This window comes from Pleurodeles waltl, chromosome 4_2 (genome assembly GCF_031143425.1).
Source record: "Pleurodeles waltl isolate 20211129_DDA chromosome 4_2, aPleWal1.hap1.20221129, whole genome shotgun sequence".
Classification (NCBI taxonomy): domain Eukaryota; kingdom Metazoa; phylum Chordata; class Amphibia; order Caudata; family Salamandridae; genus Pleurodeles; species Pleurodeles waltl.
Genome location: NC_090443.1, coordinates 822589952 through 822615009, shown reverse-complemented (window position 1 = coordinate 822615009; position 25058 = coordinate 822589952). Strand labels below are relative to the sequence as shown.

The following is a 25058-nucleotide window of genomic DNA, read 5'->3' as shown; positions in this document are numbered from 1 at the left end:
CACTATCATTCGTTTATGGGCTTGCCTTTTCAAAAATCCTTTGTTATCATTGGTAAATGCTTTACGTTTCTCTCTCCTTGGGGCCGTTTTGTTGCCGCTTTGGCTTTCAACCTGTTACATGGATAAATGCACATTTGCTGATACGTATGACTGCGAGCGAACTTCTTTTTTTTTGTCTCTCCTTCACACTCATGGCGGCCATAGCACTTTGAATCGGCTTGCTTATGTCAACTGTTTTTCTTTTCATTTTCAATTTATGTGTCAAGAAAAGTCTACTTAGGAATTTACAACACTAATTGCTTTAACTCGAGCAAATGCCAGACCCATTGCGTTGCAAATGCTTGTTCATTGTGTACTGACCATGCATCAATTCATAAATTAAATCTGTTCAGTGAAAAATGGGTGTCAAAGGAGGCTTTTCATTTTTTTTGTATTTGCCCAATATTTAGAGTTTAGGATTAGTTGGCATTTGTATGATTCTGAATTTGGGGTTATAAATATTATCATGCTTCAGTGGGTATTCTTCAAGATGTATTCTTTCTTGCAAACTGACTTACATTGAGAAGCCACAAACGGAGGGAAATTCAATAGATAATTGCAAATGTTCTAATATATTGTATTTGCACTCCTCTCCCAACAGAAACAGTACCCCACTTGTGTGGGTGGGTGTGTCACCAGTAAAAGGGAATGGTTCATAATGCAATGTGGAGACTGCAAGATTTTTACTCTGAAATTAAATTTTTCTGGGGATGTGGGTACCTGCTGTATTTAGGCCCCGAGTCCAACACTATCGAAGGAACCCTACCATCCTCAGACATTTCTGAAAACTAGAATCCCAGGAGTCCAGGACAGTGTCACCTATGTGGATGCTACCATTATTTTACCCAGAATGACTTGCAAATATGAAACTTTCTCTAAAATAACATATTGGCCTCATATTTCCTCAGAGGGAAAATTTAAGGGCGTTCCTGTATCACCCAAAATCCCACCCACCCAGTTAATCCAGACTAATACAGAGAAAAAGGGGATCACAACATGTTTTGGTGGGCCCATGGTAATGGACAGGTTCCAGTCAGACTTACACTTTGCGAAGTCACAGTAGTGTCAATGTGATCCTAACATTCGTTCCACTCATATCCATGCATTAGGCCAACCCACACAGAGGGTATTTCCTTTTTCAGGGCACATCTGGAAGTTCAGGGTAGTACGACATTAGCCACTGGCTGCTAGTGACAAAGATTTCTGTAAAAAAAAAAAAAAAATGGAAAAATTACATTTTTGAACCGAACTATAGTTTCAAGGCATTCTAGGTAACAAAATGTGCTTGAAAAACGTTAACAACAATGAAGTAAGATATATATATTTTTTTGTTTGAATTGGAACTAAAGTAATTGTGTATGTACTTAACAGGATGGCCAGCTTCCATGGCAGTAACACATCCCTCTCCGGTAAGAGGTTTACACGTTCTCAGGGTCCAGAATCACAGAAGTCCCCGTCCAGAGAGGAAGATAACTTCTATGTGACTTGCCGAGCGGCCTACCTGACAGTGTTTAAAAGCAGCTTGGACAGCATCAGCACCAAAGAGCAGCTTTGCTTAGGTTTGTAAACAGATTTCATTGTAACCATTTTGTCATGCAAATATTAGAAAACGCCATGCAGTTTGCTGTTGCAGAGAGGTTTTCCTTCAATCTTTGCTGTTGGACACCACTTTATTGTTTCTCACTTTAGTGATTAACAAGCGATGCACAGTTCTGACAACCATTCCATTTTTCCAAGTGATATCGTCAAAAAATTGGGAATATTCTACCCAATATATATTTCTGTTGCTCATCCCGAATACCTATCCCGCTGTATTTTTAAAATATTTTTTGTACTGATAATAGCTTGTGATCTGAAAACGTTGGGGACCCAACTGGTCCACAGCAAGTACACCACCATAAGAAATTAGGATTAATGTAGCTACATATCAACTACTGCCACTTCATGACAGCACAAAAATTAAATATCGACATTTTGTTTTTGTTACACAGTAAACACTGTGAAGTATTTATTAAAACAACTTTGGTGTTTAATATGCGTGAGGGTGACCTCTTCATTTTTTCCTGCTACAGGTTGCTTTACAATTAGCAGGCATTTTGGGAAGAGTACACAGTAAATTGTCACAGGTCTCTCCAGAGATTCAAACCCCATTATAGAACGGGAAGCATGCCACAACGTGGAGGAGTGCTTGCGTGTCAGGGGTTTGTACTTGCAGTGTGTCTGTGTTGGATAACTTATGGTGTCATATGTAAGTGAGCAGGGTGATGCTGGTATTTTGCTTACTGGCGTGATTGAAGAAAGGATAAGCGAAAGATAGGACATGCCCAGGTTATGATTAGTTGGAAGCTACAATATGTTCTGCTGGACCCATATTGAATTCATGGTGATTAGAAACGATTTTAATACACCTCCTGTGTTTTGTACAGCAGTTAGGCCCTCCGCACTGTGACTCATGTATGCCTGGCACAAAGACTGAGTTCTGCCTGGATGGTCTCTATTACGGTCATCCCCTATATGAGTGATGCCCAGTTGACGTCTGAACCCTCTGGGATGGACTATATTAATGTCCTCCTGCATGTCACCGCATATGGGTCAGATGATTTTATACACTGAGTGCCTGCCTTCTTTGGCATTGAGTGGTTTGGTTTATATGAATAGGTAACTTGGTGGGGTTTTGTAAGAGTGTACGCATGTTCTATGGCAGTTTTGGTCTGGTAAGGTAACAGCTATAAAATTGTTTAATTTGTCTCTTCAGGAGCATAGAGCTGTCATTAACCCCTTACTGATTACAGTCGGCCATGGCAGAGTCCAATTTTGGTGATTTCTGTGGCATTTGGGTCAAAATATTGGCATAAGTTTCTACAGTGTATTTCCCGCAGATCCATTGAGGGTGCTGTGTCCCAATTCTAGCATGTGAGTTTGTCATATGCTAGACAGTCTTGGGTCACTTACCTTCTCTAGGCCTTAAGGGAGTTTGGTATAATGAGGACATCTTCTTGTACCATTACTGAATGTCTGATGGTTGTAATGGACGGAGACCTTTTTCTGAGGGCACTTGTTAGCAGGGTGTGTGAACCTGCTGTGGGTAAGAGAAGTTCTGCTGTGTCTATAACTCGTGGGAGACTGTATTTTAAGGTTCTGCTGTGTCTAAAACTTGGTAGACTATTTTAAGGTTCCACTATCCCTTTAGACGAGGCTGCGTTTGAATTAAGGAGAAAGGGTTAGCAGGTGACAGTAGGCATAATCAACAAATTATGCATGTTCTCTGGCCAGTAGTATTTTAAAGGTCTCAAGCTTTACTTGTATACATGTAGAAAATGGATAAGAAAGCTCTTTATACGAACATGCTTGCAACATCTGTAATACAATAACACTGACACAAGGCCCCTAAGAATGTTTTCAAGTCTTATGTGTTTACTGAATTCATGTCATCCAGCAAAAACATTGTTCCTTTGTTCTCAAGGATGTTCGTGCTATAGAAAATAATGTGTCTGCAGGAACGGCAAATTACTGAGCCTCAGATTAATGTTTGGGTTAATATTTCATTTTGTAGTGCTTCAGCGGGCAGGAAGAAATCCATCTCGAAGGACTCTGAGCAAGTACTGGACGCCAAAAACAAAAGAGCTGAATTTTGATGATTTTTGCACGATATTAAAGAATGAAACACCAATCACAAATGCAGAACTGCTCAAAGCTTTCAAAAAAATTGATGTTAATAACAAAGGGTACATTTCACATGCTGATCTTCAAAAGATCCTAACAACAGTGAGTATGAATACAATTCACCTTTTTTAGGTCTATATTTTGTGTGCAATATTATTTCATTTCAATTGCTCCACTAGGGTCTTCAGAAACATGCAGTATAGGGAGGTGTATGCCTCTTGTCCTGCGAGATGTGTATCCGATCTTGGGACTCACCAGTCCCTGTTAGTTATAAGTATAGTGGGAGGGTGCAGTTATTATATTTGTGTTATAGAGGTGGGTCATAAGAATTTCGTTGCAAGAAACGTCACGTGTGTCCCTATAAGAAAAGATCACCTTTTTGCTGTGGATTAGGAATATTGTTATTAATATAGCACACTGATTATTCATTTTAAAATCAGGGTTTTTGTAAACCACTTTATAGCATTTCCATCAAGTAAGTATAGATAGATAGATAGATCTTTATTGCTTAGGGTTATTTAAAATAATCACAGTATACAACAGCAGCATCATTAAAATGACGTAATATAACGTGTTTGCTTAATAAAAACATCTGTCCTCTAAACGGCATGGTCAAGTGATCGATCATAATAGAAGTCAGTGCACCCAATTGATGTCAAAATCCAATAAAGTGCAAGGTGCAATGTAATACAGTAGAATTAGACAAACACACTTTCGACCTACGACCACAAAGTGCCAAAGACAAAATCAAAGTCTTTTAAAAGGCAGCTAAAACGGCTTACAACAGGCCAAGCACATACAATCAGTAAATAAGTACATCCTCAGATACCACAATAAGTTCAATATTTATGGCAGAGCTGGAGACTAAAATACAAATATTAAGGATCAATTAAAATAAAGTGTAGGTGCAACAAAATGACCCCTTGCTTGTCCCGGTTCATTCATTATAGCACCTATTCCAGTCCATCATAAGCTAAGGAACAAAATAAAATTACCTTCCTTTTCCCTTTTTCTCTGGTGTTTGTGTGGGCATCCTAAATATCAGGTATTGGTTTCTTCATCTCCAAGCAGCTGTCTCAATTACTGAATCTATTTGGTAAATATCAAATTTTCCTTCGTGCATTTGCTGTAACACAGCTTTGTTACCCTTAATCAGTTCTAAGTCTTCTTTGGTCCCAGAAGCACCTGCTTGGAGCTGTTGCAGAGCTCCCGTTTTGATGATAGGACTGCATGTTTAGGATGACAGCACCACTGAGAGTGGGAGACTGAGTGCAACCCCCACTGGTTGGTAGTTGTCGGTCTACCTCCTGGCTAGCTCACACTGCCTTACCCAGACCTGTCTGGGTAAAATGTGATTGCAGCAACCCCAACATGACACTCTGACTTCTCAGGGAAGTTGTGGAAATAGATTGTGTCCCTTTTTGTCAGTTACTCACGCACGCCAAAGTGAAACACAAGATGCAAGGTGGATTTTAATTTATTTATTTAAGTAATCGCATTTGAGTATAAAAGGCATGTACTGCAATAATTAGGCAGATGAAACGGAGCACAGTAACCAATATAAGAGCAAGAGCGAAGAGATTAAAAAACCCACCATATTGCATGTTTCTAGAGAGTCCAGATGTTTCTGCCAAAGCCCTATGTCTAAATCTGAGAACACAGTGGTTGTAACCCTCTGCCTGACCTGACCAGTATTCTCCCCAAGTCCATACCTGAATCGAATAGCAGGGGTCTGCCTGTGATGCAGATGGCAATCTCCTCAGGAGGCTGAGATATCAGTACCAGCGTCAGTGAAGGTCTCAGTAGAAAGGAAACCATTGCTGTCATGACTGGAATGCCCTCTATCCCCATGGAGCCTGAGTGTAGTTTATATAAAGACTTATACATTGTTGGGACAGCAGTCCAGCAGTTCTGATGCAGTGATGTGTCCTGGCAATAGAAGCTGGCTCCTGGGCTGGCAACACGAATTAGCATATCATCCTAGTCCTAGTCCTTGAAAAAGGAGTACAGATTACGTGTGGTGCATGGCTGATTAAATGTGCACCGTAAATTTTGTCTTTCTAGTAGTAGCAGCTGATAAAATATGTAAAAGCGAATGCTAAAAGCAGGCTTTGCAAAAATACTAATAAAATGTGGTATAATGTAAAATTAGTCACGAACCGTGAAACTAAAGTAAGACCAGGGTGCTCAACCTTATCCTACCAGTGTCTAAATTGTGATATTACAGAGCTTTTGGAACTCAGCAGAGCTTCACACCATTTGTAGGAAGGCTTCTCTTATAGTTACACATCTTATACAGTTAGGAGACTGTGACGGGCTGAATGCGTCTCGCCCGCACAGGAACGGGACTTGTGCTGTCTCTGCCCCTGCTATCCCCAACTCTCCTGACCTAGTTTCCCGTGATTGGCTGAATACCTTTCCTTCGCGGGTCAATGTGAGGACAAATACGGCAGCGCCAGCAATTGGAGGGCCAATCGTGGGAAGTGGAGGAGGAGACCTAGAGGACGCCGACCTCCAACAAGGAAGAGAAGAAGACGGGCTGAGGAGGACCGAAGACACTCGAGGACGAGAAGACGAGCAGGCTAACCTGGAGAAGGGTGAGAGACCGGTGGCCGGACTCGGTAAAGTGCAGATCCAGATGGAGCCCCGTCAACGAACTCAGACGCCACAGCAACGAACCCCGGGGAGACAACACGCTCATTCCCGCCACGCTTCTGGAGAAGCGTGGCTCTACCAGGTGTGTGGGGCCGGTGGAGTAAAAGAAGCGGGAGGGGAAAGAAGGGAAAAGGGGAAAGGAGGAGGGGGGGAAGGGATCGGGCATCTTTTTTTTTGCACCTATTATATTTTGTTTTGCACCGCTCACCGTTACACCGTGGCACCTTTCCACAAACCGGTATAAATGCGAAAATACACAGGAGCCCAAGACAGTGAGCACTTATTTTGGGGAAGAGCTGATACATATGATAAAGACAGGAGAACTGGGGTACGGAAACAGAGACAAAGGAGAAGAATAGGAAGAAGAGGCTTCCTAGGCCGTAAAGAACGACAGGAACTGGAGACAGGGACAGATAAAGCAGAGGCAATCGAATAACAGATGAAGGAAGAAAAGAGAAGGGGAATTAGGTCAGAAGAGAAGGCAGAAAACTGAAAAGACAGGACGGAAAAGGAAAGACAGGGAAAAGGGATTAGATGAACCACACAGTATTTACCATGGTATTTTTCTGTCTCTCCGCATGCGTTTTCCCGGGGAACCTGTGAGACGACAGAAGTCAAGGAGAAGACTGAGAAGGAGAAACCCTTCAACAAACCTGTAAAGACCAGAAGAAAGAAGACTGGGACAGAACAAAAGCCCAGGAACAGAGAACAGAGAAAGAGAGAGACTGTCACGTACTGCGCTGGACTTCTCACCTCTGGATTTCGGATTGGCGAATACACCAAGTCTTCTACAGGTCCTGGATACTCCCAGATAAGGGCGACCCCTTCTAGTAGCCACGGTGCCGCTTGACAGGCTACGCCAAAGCAGACCGTAACCTCCAGAAGGAGTCCCAGAGGGAAAAAAACCCAACACTGGGGAAAAAAAACCTCTAACAGGAACTCCTGAAGGAAAACAAGAAAAAACAGGACTTGACAACAGGAAACAAAAATAGGCAATATCCAGGGTAAAAGGCAGGAAAAAAGGAACAGGCAAAAATATCCCAAGGCAAAAGCAGGAACAAAGAACAGGCAAAAATCTCCCAAGGCAAAAGCAGGAACAAAGAACAGGCAAAAATCTTCCAAGGCAAAAAGCAGGAACAAAGAACAGGAGCGAACAGCACAACCAGAAGGAAGTGTTTGCAACGCAAGGAGGAACAAGACTGACTGACTTATATACTGAGAAAAGGGAAGTGACATCACAGGAAAGGGAAGTAACACCATCTTGGATTGGGAAAAGCCCATAGACCAGTATAGGAAAAAGAAAGTAGTATAACAGAGAAACAGAGCATGCTGGGACAAAAACACGAAGAAGACTAGATGGACACAATATGGATAGAGACAGGCAAAAGGACCAACAAAAAACCCACCACCAACAACAAAAGACGAAAAAAGGCTACAAGTAAGTGTAGCGCGACCGGGAGCGAAATATATGCTTCCCAGAAAGCATAGTCAAAAAAACGCGGGGAACGGCGCTCCGAATATCGGTAGCGCGTTCCACCCGCGAGGACAGAAAGAGACGCCGTGTCAGAGCGCGGCGTTACAGAGACTGTATCCCAAGCCTATTTGAGAATAAAACCCACATAAGTCCACGATAACGGACTCCTGAGTATTCATTATACCCCGAAAGCGTCACAAGTGGTGTCAGAAGTGGGATCCTGAAGAACCACCATGGAGGAAAAGACCACCTTGGCCGACGTGATAGCCCAGCTGGCCGAAGGGCAGCGACACCTCCAACTGGTATGGGAGCAGCAGATGAAAGAAGCAAGAGAGGAACGTGAGGCGTTACAAACGGCTCTGAAGAGCCAGGCGACAATTATGGCCAATAATCAGTTAGTACACGAGACGGCCCTTGGCAAACTCACCGATACAATCGCCCATACAAAAGTACACCCCAATGTGCCAAGTAGTGTGCTACAGCGTTACCAGGAATCTGAGGACCCTGACGCCTTCTTCACAAACTTTGAGAGAGTGGCCAGCACGGCCAATTGGCCCGAAGAGAAATGGGGGCCAGTACATCGCCCTTCTTCTTACAGGCCATCTGCAGACGACATACCAGGCTATCAATCCAGGCGGTGTCTTGCTGTATAAAGAACTCAAAAAAACCATCCTGGAAAGGGTTGGACTCGATGTTGAAAACTATCGCACACGGTTTCGCCAAGTGAAGTGGCAACATCAGGAAAATCCCCGGACACTGTATTACCGAGCCCAACACGCCGCAGGACGATGGTTGCATCCCACAGAGAAATCACAGGAGGACATGTTTGATACCATAGTACTGGAACAGTACCTAGACGCCCTGCCCCCCACCACACGCAACTGGGTCTGGCAGCATCCCAGGCTAACTAATGAAACAGCAGTAGATCTTGCTTGCGCCTATCATAGAGCCCGGACTTCCGGGCTACAACCAGTAGACCACCACTCCTCCCTCCGGTACGAACCAATACCACCAAGAATATTCCCCATAGACCCCCTCTGCTACATGACCCAGAACGGTTCCCGCCGGCCGGAGTTGCGACACCCAGTCATCCCAATATAGGTCCCCAGTGTTATCACTGTTCAGAATGGGGTCACATTGCCAGGAATTGCCCACATAGGAAAAAAACGAGGAACCCATGGAAATTGGCTTGACGAGAGGGAGAGTTCTTTGGTTGGGAGGAGAAAACCCCAAGTATACCCTCTCCGTGGTTGTCAATGGGGTGGAAAGAACCGCATTAATAGACTCAGGATGCAACCAAAGTGTTATACGACAACCTCTGGTGTTACCCGGGCAAGAAGACCCACACACCCAGGTCTTAATCGCTTGTGTGCACGGTGACCAAAGATATTATCCAGTGGCCGACATACAGTTAAATTGGAGGAATAAAATAGAGACCATAAGAGTGGGGGTACTCTTCAGACTAGGCAAAGACATAATCCTCGGAATAGATTATGGAGATTTTCCTGCTCTCCTAGAGGCAGCAGGACGTGAACACGCCTTGAGGTCCTGGTGGGAAGAGGTTCCTATAGGATCGGATACAGACGATCCAAGACCCCCTCGAGCAATCCTAAGCCGAAAACAGAAACGGGAACAGCGGCAGTGGTATGCCCAGAGAACAGACAAGGGAAATAGGCCAGGAGAAGACAATAGTATATATACTATAGCCGGCGAGTTCCGACAGAAACAACACGAGGACCCCTCATTGAAATACGCCTGGGAAAAAGCATTATCTCCCGACCAAAAGGGGGTAGGTCCTACCTTTCTGATCCGTAACAATTTATTATATAGAAAACCCTCCGCAACCGGAGAAAAACCTGAACAGCTGGTGGTCCCTAACAGTCATAGACAACAAGTGTTGAACCTAGCCCACGGAGACAATGGTGAAGGACACCTAGGTAGGGAAAAGACTGAGGAAGCGGTTCTCAGACGGTTTTATTGGCCCGGGGTATTTGGGGAGATCCGTAAACACTGTGCGGACTGTCCCAAATGTCGGCTGTATAATCCCTCCCTGCATAAACCCGTTCCCCTCCAACCACTGCCGATAATTGATTCCCCGTTTTCCAGGGTGGGGATGGATATCATAGGACCCCTCACGCCCTCAGTAAGGGGCCGGTAATATGTGTTAGTATTGGTAGATTATGCTACCCGGTATCCAGAAGCGATACCCATACCTAGCATGCACACAAAAAACATTGCCCAGGCAATGATCGAGTTGTTCTCCAGGGTGGGATTCCCAAATTAGATTCTCACGGACCAGGGGACCCCTTTTATGTCAAAGCTCATGTCTGAGGTGAGTCGCTTACTCGGGGTAAAACAAATCAGAACCTCCGTTTATCACCCCCAAACGGACTGCCTAGTAGAGAGGTACAACAGGACCATTAAGTCTCTCCTTCGGAAAAGCATTTCGGAAGCCGGTAAGGATTGGGAAAATAAATTACCGCTTGTCTTATATGCAATTCGGACCCACGTCCAATCCTCCCTGGGACATAGCCCTTTCGAAATGCTATTCGGAAGACAACCCCGAACCCTGTTAGACATGTTAGTTGAACAATGGGAAACCACAGAGGAAGAAACAAAAGATCTCTTATCCTATACTCGAGAGTTACGAGACAATCTACATACAGTATGGGAGGAAGCTCACGCAGCATTGAGAGAAGCGCAGGAGAAACAGAAGCAGACATATGATGCTAGAAGCGTGGTCTGTACCCTGACTGTAGGCGACAAAGCCCTGGTTCTCCTCCCCAGTAGCGACAATAAGTTGTTAGCCCACTGGCAGGGACCTTATGACGTAATCGCCCAAATGAATCCTACCACTTATAGGTTAGCCATTTCCCAAGGAAATAGACGAGAACAGACATACCATATTAATCTTTTTTTTAAATGGCACGAGCCCTCTGAGGTACAATTGGTCCGGTATATTACACATGATCACGCTGAGGAAATCCCATATCCAGATCTCAGTAACCCCACCCGTCTTGATACTCCCCAACCATGGTTGAATCCCACCTTGCACAAGACCCACCGCCTTCAACTTACCCGTCTAATATCAAAACACCACGCTGTCTTTTCTAAGGTCCCCGGAAGAACTGATTTGGTGCAACACCCCATCCGGCTCAAGGTAGAGAAGGTCTCCAGGCAAAGACCATATTGTATTCCTGAAGGAAAAAAGGCTATCATAGAACAAGAAGTCCAGTCCATGCTGGCAGCTGGTATCAATGAATCCTCCTCCAGTCTTTGGTGCTCCCCGGTGGTTTTGGTTCCCAAACCGGATGGTAGTACCCGGTTTTGTGTGGACTATAGACAAGTTAACGACCTCTCTCATTTTGTTGCCTACCCCATGCCCCGTATTGACGAGCTCATTGAGCGGTTGGGTCAGGCCAAATATCTATCTACTCTGGATCTCATGAAGGGGTACTGGCAGATACCTATGAGACCAGAGGACAATGAGAAAACCGCTTTTTCTACATCTTCGGGGCTCTATCAATTTACGGTGCTTCCTTTTGGTCTTCATGGGGCACCGGCCACTTTTCAGAGACTCATGGATATGATACTACACTCTCATCATCAATATGCTGCTGCATATCTAGATGATATTGTCATCTATAGTGGAACATGGAAGGACCATATGACACATTTAGATAACATACTGCAGGCCTTATACACAGTACATTTGACGGCGAATCCGGAGAAATGTCGCCTAGGACAAACCAGTATCAAACACCTGGGGTACATAGTGGGAGGAGGTCACGTCAGCCCCCAAATTGAGAAAGTAGAAGCCATACAACACATACCCTTCCCAAAGACCAAGAAGGATGTTAGGGCCTTCTTAGGATTGATTGGTTATTATCGCCGGTTTATTCCCCGATTCTCTACTCTAGCCGAACCTCTTACCAATCTGTTACAAAAGACCTATCCCAATTCCCTCTCCAAACCTACGGCCCTTGAGCTTCAAAGCTTTGACGATCTGAAAGCCATACTCACCTCAGGGCCGGTATTATGCTGTCCGAACTTTCTGAAACCATTTAGACTACAGACCGACGCCTCCGATGTGGGTCTGGGGGCAGTTCTTTCACAGGAACAGGACGACGGGACACAACACCCTATTTTATACATCAGTAGAAAACTTCTTCCCAGTGAACAACACTGCCCCACCATTGAGAAAGAGTGCCTGGCAATAAAGTGGGCTATTGAGTCCCTTAAGTACTATCTGTCAGGTAGGGTTTTTACCTTGGTTACGGACCATGCCCCGCTCACCTGGCTTGCGCGGCATAAGGACACAAATTCCTGTGTTTTGAGATGGTTCCTTTCCTTGCAGCCTTTTTCCTTTCAGGTACGGCAACTTCCCGGTAGCAGCATGGCCAATGCCGACTTCCTCTCTCGTTATCCATCATCAGACCGCCCCGACCGGCCGCTCCCTAGGGGGAGTGTATGTGACGGGCTGAATGCGTCTCGCCCGCACAGGAATGGGACTTGTGCTGTCTCTGCCCCTGCTATCCCCAACTCTCCTGACCTCGTTTCCCGTGATTGGCTGAATACCGTTCCTTCGCGGGTCAATGTGAGGACAAATACGGCAGCGCCAGCAATTGGAGGGGCGATCGTGGGAAGTGGAGGAGGAGACCTAGATGACGCCAACCCCCAACAAGGAAGAGAAGAAGACGAGCTGAGGAGGACCGAAGACACTCGAGGACGAGAAGAAGACGAGCAGGCTAACCTGGAGAGGGTGAGAGACCGGTGGCCGCACTCGGGAAAGTGCAGATCCAGAAGGAGCCCCGTCAACGAACTCGGACGCCACAGCAACGAACCCCGGGGAGACGAAACGCTCATTCCCGCCACGCTTCTAGAGAAGCGTGGCTCTACCAGGTGCATGGGGCCGGTGGAGTAAAAGAAGTGGGAGGGGAAGAAGGGGAAAGGAGGAAGGGTGGGGGAAGGGATCGGGCACCTTTTTTTTGCACCTATTATATTTTGTTTTTCACCGTTACACCGTGGCACCTTTCCACAAACCGGTATAAATGCGATAATACACAGGAGCCCAAGACAGTGAGCACTTATCTTGAGGAAGAGCTGATACATAGGATAAAGACAGGAGAACTGGGGTACGGAAACAGAGACAAAGGAGAAGAATAGGAAGAAGAGGCTTCCTAGGCCGTAAAGAACGACAGGAACTGGAGACAGGGACAGATAAAGCCGAGGCAATCGAATAACAGGTGAAGGAAGAAAAGAGAAGGGGAATTAGGTCAGAAGAAGAGAAGGCGGAAAACAGAGAGCAGAAAATGGAAAAGACAGGACGGAAAAGGAAAGACAGGGAAAAGGGCTAGACGAAAGAGACGCACCACACAGTATTTACCATGGTATTTTTCTGTCTCTCCGCATGCGTTTGACCGGGGAACCTGTGAGACGACAGAAGTCAAGGAGAAGACTGAGAAGGAGAAACCCTTCAACAAACCCGTAAAGACAAGAAGGAAGAAGACTGGGACAGAACAAAAGCCCAGGAACAGAGAACAGAGAAAGAGAGAGACTGTATCCCAAGCCTATTTGAGAATAAAACCCACATAAGTCCATGATAACTGACTCCTGAGTATTCACTATACACCGAAAGCGTCACAGAGATATACTATAAAGGGTTGAACACCCCATAGCTCAGTGTCACCTTGACAGCCTATGCCTTATTTTATTGTTCTGGCACACAAAGGATGTTGTTGGGTGCAGAAGATATTTCCCATTTATCCCCTGACTAGTGCTCTAAATGATATGGTGTGAAGTTCACCACCAAAGTACTGGACTTTTTTCTTTTTACAACAGTGTGTTCCTTTAAAATAAATACTTTTCAGCTTTGGTGATTCCAGTCCTCCTCAACAGGCCATGATGATACTAATGGCAGGTGTCAGCTGATTCTGCCAGTGAAGGTATTGGCTTTGTTTCCTGCAGCCTGATGGGGACTGCTGGCTCTTCCTTGTAAATCCATCTAATATGTCATGGCGAGAGGTGTGGGATCGATTTTGGGGTTCCCCCCTTCCTGCATGTTGCCCTTGAAGGTGTTGGATACCCACTAGGTTTAGCAGTAGTTAGCTATCTCTCCCCTCCATACATGCCCCCCTGTACTGCTCACCAGATCTTCCCTCCCAATGCCCTATATATGCATCATTTCACTTGTATCAAGGTCTTCTTATGAACCCTTCTCAGTTGTATGTTTGAAAATATAAAAAACAAATCTTTTCTCCAACTGGAATTCACAGTGATGTCAAGTGCAGCACATGGCTTGGAATCATCCAAAGGAGAGAAATGTTGTTGCAACCCAAACCAGTATCAGCATGTCAAGGTGTGACTTGTACGGGAAGCACCACTTGGGCATTAACTATGGGCTGGAATTATGGAGGACACACTCCTCATAAAAAGACTTTAGTTCCATACTCGCCTCCAGAATCCTGTGCTTTGGGTGAGGGCGGAAAATAATATACCCATTTCACTTCCAAATGGTTGTCATGGTGTTGAGGGCAGCCAAAAGGAAAATGCATTTCGTTTGCACCAGAGATCTCGGGCAAGCACTTAACTTGATCAGGCAACTATACTCTGTTAACTGTCCCTAAGACTGAAAGCAAGCTGTTCCTCCAGCATTTACAGTGTTAACCTTTTCACTCTAGGAGTTCTGCATACTACTGCTTAGAAAGGCAAATGCAGAGGCAGAATTCTTGTCTTGGCTCTTGCCCTTTTCAATTATATAGATTATAGCCCTGCTGCCAACAAAAAAACTCTGTTGCTGCTGAAGGACCCAAGAGGCAAACTGTCCTTAGTATAGATTATCTACTTATTCAATCTGAGGTTTAGTTCAGTATGAGAATCTTGCAGTGAAGAGTTTGGAGATGCAGAGACTGAGATCTGCTAACTATTGTTCAGCAAACCTGTCCTTGCCGGAAACCTGGCCTGATACACTATGTTTTATCTTCTATGTTTGCTCCCATATGCATAATAAAGATTTTTGAACTGAATTAGTTAGAGATCAGCTGAGGTAGGCACTTCTTTCACAGAAATCCTCGCACCATTATGTCTCAGCTTAGTTCACCAAGGCCTTAATACTCATTTAGGTTCTTCTATCTATCTGGTACATTAATCTTTTGTGTCTTCTACATCTTTGAGACCTTCCTAGAACCAGTGTATTGTTTGTAAACCTCACTTTCAAAGTAGTAAACTATTCCACTGGTCCTATATTCTCTAAGATGCCCTGGTGTGTGATGTTATTTCAGGCATCTACAGAGCTGATTTGGATGCAAGTCTACTTTTTAAGTGGGCTTTCCAAATGACTGCAGTATGCAACACCATCAAGTTTTGTATTCCCTATCAGGTCCCATTTATCAAAGCTTTCCAGTATTTCTTACCACCATAATTAAAAGGAAATAGAAAATGTATATACATAGGAGGTCAAATTTGTGGCATCAGGCAAACAGATCGGTGAGTAGGCTGATAGAGAGTCAGGAGGGATTCCAGAATTTAAGTGATAATGATTATCAGTAAAGTTAACTGTACACATGTGTAGGGTGTTATAGAAAATATATTGTTATGTTATGTAGATTTGTAAAGTGCACCCAGGAGGGTACCGTGGAGCTGAGCAGGATTGAGTCAAGGCACACCTAGGGCCTAGTTGGGCTACTCAAAAAGCCAGGTCTTCAGCTTCTTGCAGAATTCAAGAAGTGAGTAAGAAGCTCCTGGAGGTAGAGGTAGGTCGTTTCATGTTTTAGGAGCAATGTAGGAGAAGACTTGACTGACAGAACTGGTTTCCCGTATGTGTGGTACTTGTGCAAGAAGGGATCTGGATGAGTGGAGGCGTGTAGAAGGTTTGTGAAAGCAGATGCAGTTGTTGAGGTATGTTGGACCAGTGGTATGTAGTGCCTTGAAAGTGTGGGTGATGAGTTTGAATTGTGCTAGTTTGTGAATGAGGAGTCAGTGGAGCTCCTTCAGTTGTGGTGTGATGTGACTGCGGTGTGGGAGTTTGAGAGAGATTCTGGCTGCAGAGTTCTGAATGGTCTGCAGCCTTCTGGTGAGCTTTTTGTTGTTTCCAGGATAGCAGGTGTTCCCATAGTCCAGCTTGCTTGTGACCAGAGCATGCATGACAGTATTACAGGTGCTGATTGGGAGCCATTTGAAAATTTTCCTCAGCATCTCCACAGTATGGAACTATGAGGTGTAGACGGCGTGACTTGGGTGGTCATGTCATGTTTGTTGTTAGTGTTGATTCTGAGGTTCTTGGTATGGGTAGTGGGGGTGGATGTCTGTCCTACCTCTGTTGACCCCCCAGGTGGAGTCCCACAGTGATGTGCTCTTCTTGAAGATCACTATTTTGGTGTTGTCAGTGTTCAGCTTAGACAGTTGGTCTTAGCCAGTGTTGATTTCAGTCTTGAAGGCATTGAACTTGATCCGGGTACTGGGTGTTTTGTCTGTGAGGGAGAGAATGAGTTACATGTTATCGGCGTAGGAAAGGACGTTGGTATCGTGAGAGTGGTTGATGCTGGCTAGAAGGACCATTTATGCTTTGAAAATTGTCGTGCTCATAGAGGATCCTTTCGAAACTATGCAGATGAGGTTGCAGATGTCTGAAGTATACGGTGCCAGGCTGATGCCAGGCTGATTGACTGGGCCCTTCCAGTCAAGAAGGAGTAAATACATCGGAGTGTGTGTCCTTGGATTCGAGCGAGGAGGTCCAGGAGGATGAGGGCCGTCGTGTCTCCCTTATCCCTGTTGTACTCAGATGATAAGGAAAACCTTTTTTAAGCTTTAGTTCCTTATTTTAGTCGATTCAAACGTTGAGCTAAAGGACCTCTCACTCTGCAGAAACTCACCACAGATATGCACAATGACCACTCGGTAGGGGAGCTGCATCTATAAAACATATAGCGGGGAACACTATAGACCGGGAGAGCACTTGGTATATCGGGGTGCATAAGGTGAGGACATGATATGGAGGGCTGGGCTCAAGTGAGGCAAGGGTCCAACCCAGGGCCTGCCAGGTGAACTACTGAGCAGCCTAAATAAAGTAAGTAGGGATGTAGGGCATGATCTTTGGCATGCTCTATAAAACACTTCCAGTGTTATCACCTTATTAAATGCTGTCACCATCCCAAAAGTGATTACTTGGTGAGTTTACCAAACCTTCCAGCCACCTTTTAGTATCTTATTCAAGCATCTGAATACCAACAATGTAGCTAAATACCACCTATTATATGGTAGGTAGTTCACTAGCCTTTTCCATAGTATACATTTGTAAGAAAGTGGATTATAGTTGTGGTGGATGGTAGTCACTATTCTTGTTAGGTCCAAGGATGATTTCAGTCATTCAAACCTGAGCTAAACCCCTGTTAGCTGGGGCTCATAGCAGACAGGTTTAACTTGAGGAAACGTATAAAGCATTAAAAGTACCAGAAACGTGTAAAAATTCAAAACCACAACACAATACAAATTTCTCTCCAATTTATAAAAATAGAGAATATTGTATTGCGCAAAATGACACTGAACAAACAAAAATCCAAAAGCTGAAACCAGAGGTATGAATTGATAAAGTTTTAAATAAAGATAGCTCCAAAAAACACATAGCACCTACAGTGGGTATCTGGTTGGTTAGACTGGGTCAGAGACAAAAGTTAAGGCAAAACGCGATGGATCGTGGTAGTTTACCTTCTGACTTAGAAACTATTATGGAGAAAAAGTTGTCATCAGCAAGTTGTCAGCGGCACAAGATGCTAGCTGGATCTAAAGTGGGGCTCAGTGGCAGTGGGTTGCTGAGTCTGGGGTCCCGTTGCTGCTGTTGACTAAGGCAGTAAACTCTGACTGGGCAAAGTCCGAAGTCCATTCTGAGGTAGTCCTCAACGTGTTTGGATGGTTCTCGGCATTCGTCCCGGTGAAGCCCTCCATGTTCGGACTTTAAACCTTTTGTGGAAGTCAGATCTCCTTCAGCGGAGCAAGCTGGCAAGTTGAGGATGACCAGCAAATCGATGGCTGCAGTTTCGACTGTAACCTTGGCGTTCGTCATTCGTCCACGCAGAAAGGTGGTAGAAAGTTTCTAAGTCCCACTGTTAGCACTTTGGAGACAGGGGTAGTACATTCTAACACCAGCCAAGAGTCCAGGGGGCTAGGACTCACTTGTACAGAAGCCACCAGCAGGGATTAGTTAAACATGATCAGCTGGACTCTTTCAGGAAAGTGGGCTTTTTAAAGATTTTGTGTTCCTATAGTTTAGCAGGCAGTCAGCCAACTGACCCTTGGTGTTCACTTCTTTGTCCTGAGTTCAAGTGGGAGCATGTATAGTCCTTAAGGTACTCCTCACATAGCTTAGCAGCAGGTGCAGTCCTTCTTCTTCCTTCTAGCTGTCCAGTAGTGGACATAGCCCAGATGGTCATCCCGTCTGAGTAACAAAATATCTCCCCACACCCAAGGCCTTTGTCTCAGCTCTGGGAGCAAGTTCACCTCATCAAGGAGCTAAAGGTGACTTTTAAAAATACTTTTTGTAAAATATTTGTTACAAATCCAACTTTACCTGTGAATTGGATTTGTAATATTATCTTAAAAAGTCCAGTCATTAAGTATCTTAGTGCTTCCCTATGGAACAGCTAAACCTGCTCCAGAGAAAAAAGCCTTTAGCGCATTGTCACTGTAAGGACATGTGTAACAATAAACCTTTACAGGTCCTTTTTTTAAATGTCATTCACCCTGCCTTATGGCCATGTAATGCCTAATTGGGGTAACATTAATATTTAAACTGAGGGTTTAGGCCTGTCAAAAGGAGATATTTTGACAGGTCAAATTTGTAGTTTGAACCTGCACAGCCCCATTACTGGTGACAGGCCTGCAGTCATGTTTTTCTTTGTCACTTTACTGGTGGCACAATATGCTCTGCAGTCCAGTAGTGACGTTTAACTTACATGCCCTGGGTACACTTGCCGCCATATCCTAGGGACATATAGGTAATTTAAATGCTCCAATTAGGAGTGTAGCAGATTTTGCCATGTTTAGGGTTTAGAGCATATGCACTGGGGCCTGGTTAGCAGAGTCCCAGTGGACAGACTGAACAAAAGCAGGAGCAGCAGCTAAAAAAGAAATTGGGGAGATTGTGCAAAAAGAAACATTTTCCTACACAATTCTAAACTGTTCAAAGGTTCTAATCTCAATTCAAACAGTCAATCATGTATCCCCACCAAGTAACCAACTAAATAGTATACTTGGCTGTATTGAATTGTCAGGCCAGTGTTGTAAGTTGAATGCTAGAACCTTTTCATGTGTATTCTTGGACCAGCCCTTACTCACAGGTAGCTGCATAAAAGCCTCTGGGGGTCATTTTGACCTCGGCGGTCTTTTTGAAAGACCGCTGAGGGACCGCCGTGCGGAAGACTGCCAGTGTTGGTGGTTTGCCGCTCAGCCTATTATGATCGTTGGTAGCTCTCCGTCCTTTTACGGACGGAGAGCCGCCAACAGCCATACTGGCGGGAGGCGGGGAAGTGGAGGTTGCTCCACCTCCACCGCCACGTCAACAGAACACCGCCCAGCGAATCACGTCCTGTGATTCGCCGTGGCGGTGTTCTGTTGGCGGTGTGGTGTCGGCGGAGCTGCCCCCATGGCTCCCGTCCCCTCCCGGAGGATCATCGGACCAGGTAAGTCGATCGTCCGTGAGGGGAGGGGGGTGTTGTGTGGGTGCATGGGGGTGTGCGTGTGTGTATGTAGAGGGGGTGTGTGAGTGCGTGTATGCCTGCGGGGGTGTTGTGTGTATGGGAATGAGTGCGTGTATGTCTGTGGGTACGTCTGTATGGATGTGTGCGTGTATGTTTGAATGTGGGTGTGCGTGTATGACTGTGTGTGTGGATGTAGGCATGTATGTCGCCGTGTGTGCGTGTAAGTATGTAGGTGGTGCCTGCGTGCGTGTCGTGTGGGTATGGGTGAAGTGATGTTGGGGGTCGGGTGGGGAGGGGGGCCCTGCCACCTTTGGCGGGTGGCAGGGGTGGGTAGGGGAGGGAGTCGCGTGGGGGGTGGGGGAGACCCCTATCAGTGCCAGGGAAGGAATTCCCTGGCACTGATAGTGCTTACCGCCATAGATTACATGGCGGTTCAAACGCTGGAAATCCACGGCGGTAAGCCGGGTCCAAATACCGCCGGAGGTATAGTGACGGCCGCCGGGCTGGAGACCCAGGTCTCCAGCCCGGCGGTCGTCTCCGACCTGGCGGGCGGAACGGAGAACCGGCGGATGACCATGGCGGTAACCGCCATGGTCATAATTCCACAAAGTAAGACCGCCAGCCTGTTGGTGGTCTTACTGCCGGTTCTCCGCCTTCCGCCAGGGTCATAATGACCCCCTCTGTCTTTCTGAATTATTCCATAGATACCTTATGTAGGATGTTCTGCAACACCTGTGGGTAAATGAATTATTTTAGGTTTACTCAACTCTTTATTAAATTGAAAGCATTTTCTACAAGTTTATATATTTAGTTTATATATTGTGTAGTACATGTATACACAGATATAAGTTTAAATGCCAACAGTTACTCTCTTCCCTAGTTACATAGGTCATGAGGTACTTAAAAATAAGTAAGCATCATTTTAAAGGGTATTCGCTAATTAAGTGCTGCTTCCCCACCATGAACAGGATAGATTTGTGTCTTGCTACAGTTTATACTCAATCTTGGCTAGTTGCCAGACACGTTAAGTATGTCCATGATACTCAGGCCTGGCCATTGTGGATGCTGTATATAGAACAATATATCATCTGAGTACATAGAAAGATGACTTTCTCATCAGGGGTTCATCGGAACCACTTCACCAAGGCATCACACCTAATTCAGTTCACCAGAAGCTCAACTGCAAGGGCAGATTGTAATGGGGAGCAAGAAGCAACTTTATCCCATGCCACTGTTGAGAACATCCATTCACTCTGTCCTATGCTGTTAAGTGCACCCATAGCACTTTTAAGATTATAATAAACTTGGAGACAATATTCACCTTTTCAGGAGCCTGAAGTGCTATCCTTTTTCTTAGACATGAAATCCCTTTTTGATATCCCATATCTCTAAAGCTGGGAGTCCTGCTATGTCAACAGACCTACCAACACAGATGTAGGAATTTAAAAGTTTGCAATGTGGACCTGTGTGGCATAAAGCCACTTGGGTTTAGGGTACCACTGGCTCCACCACTTCCAGGTAGGGCCTTAGTGAGGTTTCAAGATTTATCAGAGAAATTAGCAGTAGCAGGAACACATCATAAGTGTTTCTGTGCTTTGAGTATCAACTTCAATACAGCTTCTTAGAGGTGTTTGAACATGGTCCATTTCAGCCTATACTGCCAATGCCCATGTAACTTCTGTAATAATCTGCAGACACGTCCTTTATGTAAGCATCCTCTTCTATATACTTACTGCTTGTCTTCCAGTTTCTAAGGAAGGCCCCTAAGAACCCTGATGATAAAGCATGACATCTGAGTAATTGTGTTAATGCATGCCTTCTATGATTTTACTTATTCTTTGTATACTTGACACAGCAGTATATCTGGAACAGTTTACGTAACATGCTTAATCACAGCTGTAGCCTTGATTTTGTGATGTAGTCCATTGTATTCCAATGCATTAGTCAGGACTAGCCTACGTGAAATCCCCTTTCTGCCACACATCTTCCATATGTTTTCCTTACATTTCTTTGACACCCATGTGCCCGCCCTCTTACTCGTGAACCATCGTTTCCACTTGACCATAAACGTCATCTTAGTCCCCATGCTAACTCTCCCATATTTCTTCCCCAGGAGCATGTGTTGACCAGACATAAACATACCCAGCCTGAGTTGCCCTGATTTACCATTGGCCAACTCCCTGGTGTCTGATTCTAGTAATCCCAGAACGAGTGCTAAATCCTTTATCAGTTTATCCTTTGGCTTTCCATTTCCTCTTTGAAGCCCTTATCGAAGTCTAGCTCAGCTAAGCTTTAAATACCACCCAAGCGATCACGGTTGAGTGGAACTTTTCGGTGATAATAAAATACTCTCGGACCATGAAGGCAATTTGCTTGTTAAGTCTGCATTCATTAGAGTGAACCTGTCCATTCTTCTAGGATAAATGAACCTACACTGTGAATTCTGACAGTACTACCAGAAGGTCACATAGCTTTCCTTTTCTTATTGTAAATATTTGGAAATAATCTATCCTTACACGATTATGGTGGTGGTTACTAAGGTCTGTAAATGTAAATCTTGCCAGGATGTTGAATTGTCAACGCATCTTGTTAACTGAACTGATCGCTGGAAAAAAAAAAACGTTAGTATAATGTTATATTACAGTGAAATTTTCAGTAACAAGGTAATGTTTTAAATTCGTAAAACCACGTAAATTTACCAGTTAATGTTATCTCAAATAATTATAACTCATGTCCCAAGGTAGCTATTACTTGCGCTTGCCATGCAAAGTTTTATCATTAATAATTTCATTACAGATGTTGCAGTGATATTATCAATGATATCATAGAAGGTGTCAGGAGTGATGTAATATGTGGGGTATTTGGCAGTGCATGACAAGGGCACGAGTTATAGTTACCTTAGGACAAGAGTTATGGTTGCTTCAGTTAACTATAGCCGGTGAAGTTCTGTGGTTTTTAGAGTTTAAAATGTTACGTTGTTACTGAACATTTCATCTAACTATAACATTTCTTTAACATTTGTTTTTTTCAGTGCATTTCTAGGTTTTCTTTAACATATGTAATATTTTAATACCATAGGTAAGTCCAACCCCCTGCTGTGCACCGTCTTTGGCCTTGCACGGCTGGGGGTTGGGTGCAGGGTGTGGCCTGTGTCCAGGCACCTTGGCCAACCCCCTGCATGTAGCCAATTGCGCACGGCCTTTGGTTGTATGCGCTGTGGGGTTGGCCACAGTGCCTGGCCATATATTTTAAGGGGAGAGGGGCAGGCATCCCCCATCCCTCCACGGCCCTAATCAGTTATAGGTGGGTGCCCGATGCCCTCCAGGGGCCTCCATCAGGCACAGCGTTATTTATTTATTTTATTTAATGCGTTTTTATATAGCGCAGACTTTACCCGAAGGTGTCAGAGCGCTTCACAATAGGCAAAGTAAAGATACAAGAGGAGAGGAATTACAAGTGAGCCTGTTACAAAAGCAAACGTTACATTACATGAGGCAATACGAAAGGAAAAAGTGACGTGTGCAGGTTACAAGAGCAAATAAAGTACAAATAGCAATTGCAATAAATGGTAGACACTCAAAACACTAAAACAATAGTTACGTTACATGAGGCAGTGGTGGCCGTTGTGCAAGTATCAAAAGCAAACAAGATATAAGAGGTAGGAAATGATATGTTGTAGAAGGAAAGGTGCCGTGTGCATGATACAAAAGAGTACAAAATACAGGTAGAGGTATAAATCTGCACTAAATGGCAGCCACTCAAAACACAAAAACACCCTGGGAAGGCACTTCTATAGGCGTGGAGAACAGAATTTCCTATAATGGAAGGACTTCCTTCAGAAAACAGAGGGCTAGAATTAAATTTGGAAGTGTCTTTGAAGGAGGAGAGCTTTGAGGTCAGTTTTGAAGGCCTGGGAAGAGGTGGTGGTCCGAAGCTGAGGCGGAAGTGAGTTCCAGATTCTCACCGCGTTGCCTGAAAAGGATTGGGTCATCGATCTTTCCTTCTTGAAAATGGGAGGTTCAAGCAATAACTTTTCTGCATTACGTGATGGTCTGGAGCCCCCAGAGAGTTTCAGTTTATTCACCAGGTAGCGAGGGGAGGAGGAGTGCAAGGCTTTGTGGGTGATACATGCAGTTTTGTAGATAGATCTTGCCTCTATGGGAAGCCAACGGAGGGTGGATAAAATGGGTGTAATGTGGTCGCTTCTTTTGGCCCCATATATTAAACGAGCTGCTGAATGGAGAATAGACTTCAGGGGGGAAAGGTGGGATTTGGGAAGGCCAGTAAGAAGAGAGTTGCAGTAGTCCAATCTGGAGAGAACCAGGGATTGGACCAGGGTTTTAAGGTCGTGCTCCGGGAAGAAGCGACTAATTCCCCAAAGAAGGCGCAGTTGGTGTCGAGCAGACTTTGCAATGGAGTCGATGTGGGAGAGTAGATTGAGTTTTTTGTCGAGTATGACACCAAGGGATTTTGCGCTCTCGACTATAATGGGCTTATTGTTCATTAGATTGATCTGATCCATCCATGATTGCACTGGGGGATGAGTAAGTGAGGAGGAGAGGAGGAGGAATTCTGTTTTGGAGGGATTCAGGATCAGTTGATGAGTTAACATCCAGTTTTGAATGGAGTCGAGAGTAGAGCTAAGGAAGGAGAGATCGTGATTGGAGGCCACCTTAAGGTAAATCTGAGTGTCATCCGCATATAGATGATAGTGGATCCCGGATTTACTCAGGAGATTTCCCAACGGTTCTAAATAGAAATTGAACAGTGTGGGTGCAAGTATGGAGCCTTGAGGAACACCTTGACTGACCGCTAAAGGAGCTGAAAGACTGTTCGCTATTTTGATCATTTGGGATCTATCAGAGAGGAAGGAGGCAAACCATTTGAGCACAGTGCCCTCCATGCCCATTCTATGTTGAAGAGTGTTAAGGAGAGTGTTGTGATTGACAGTGTCAAAGGCTGCAGAAAGGTCAAGAAGAATTAGAAGACAAGACTCCCCTGAATCGAGTATCCGCAGCGCGTCATCAATCACTAGCAGCAGGGCTGTTTCAGTGCTGCAGTTTTGAATGAAGCCGGACTGGAAATTGTCAAGAAGATCATTTTCTTTGATATGGCAAGAGAGTTGTTTCGCTACACATTTTTCTGTGATTTTCGCAAGAAAGGGTAGGTTAGTGATGGGACGGTAGTTGTTGAGGTCGTTCGCATCAGCGGTGGTTTTTTTAAGCAGAGGGGTGACCTGCCCAGTTTTGAAGGAAACAGGAAGGGAGCCTTGACTGAGGGAGAGGTTGACCAAAGTGGTCCAATAGGAAAGAGAGTTAGTATAGAAGTCAATGGCAATGGCACTAGGGATGGGGTCAAGAGAATGGTTAGAGGGCTTTGTATCGAGGATGCATTTGAGGAGAGCATCGTCAGAGATGGGGTCAAAGTTTTGCCAAATGGTTAAGGATTTGCGCTCCTCTGTAGGGGTAGGATGAATGACCTGATCTACAAGTGATTTTACCTTTTCGTCAGAGAATACAGCGAATTTCGCTGCTTTC

At 44.8% G+C, this 25058-nt stretch overlaps 1 protein-coding gene across 1 annotated transcript in view; it reads left to right on the top strand.

Annotated features, from left to right (window-relative positions):
- EFCAB7 (EF-hand calcium binding domain 7) overlaps positions 1-25058 on the top strand; it is a 333043-nt gene that overhangs the window by 56428 nt on the left and 251557 nt on the right. The window contains exons 2-3 of the mRNA XM_069232519.1: positions 1411-1598; positions 3593-3804. Coding sequence (XP_069088620.1) covers positions 1412-1598; positions 3593-3804 — 399 coding nt within the window. The 5' untranslated portion in view covers position 1411. The remainder of the gene's footprint in view (positions 1-1410; positions 1599-3592; positions 3805-25058) is intronic.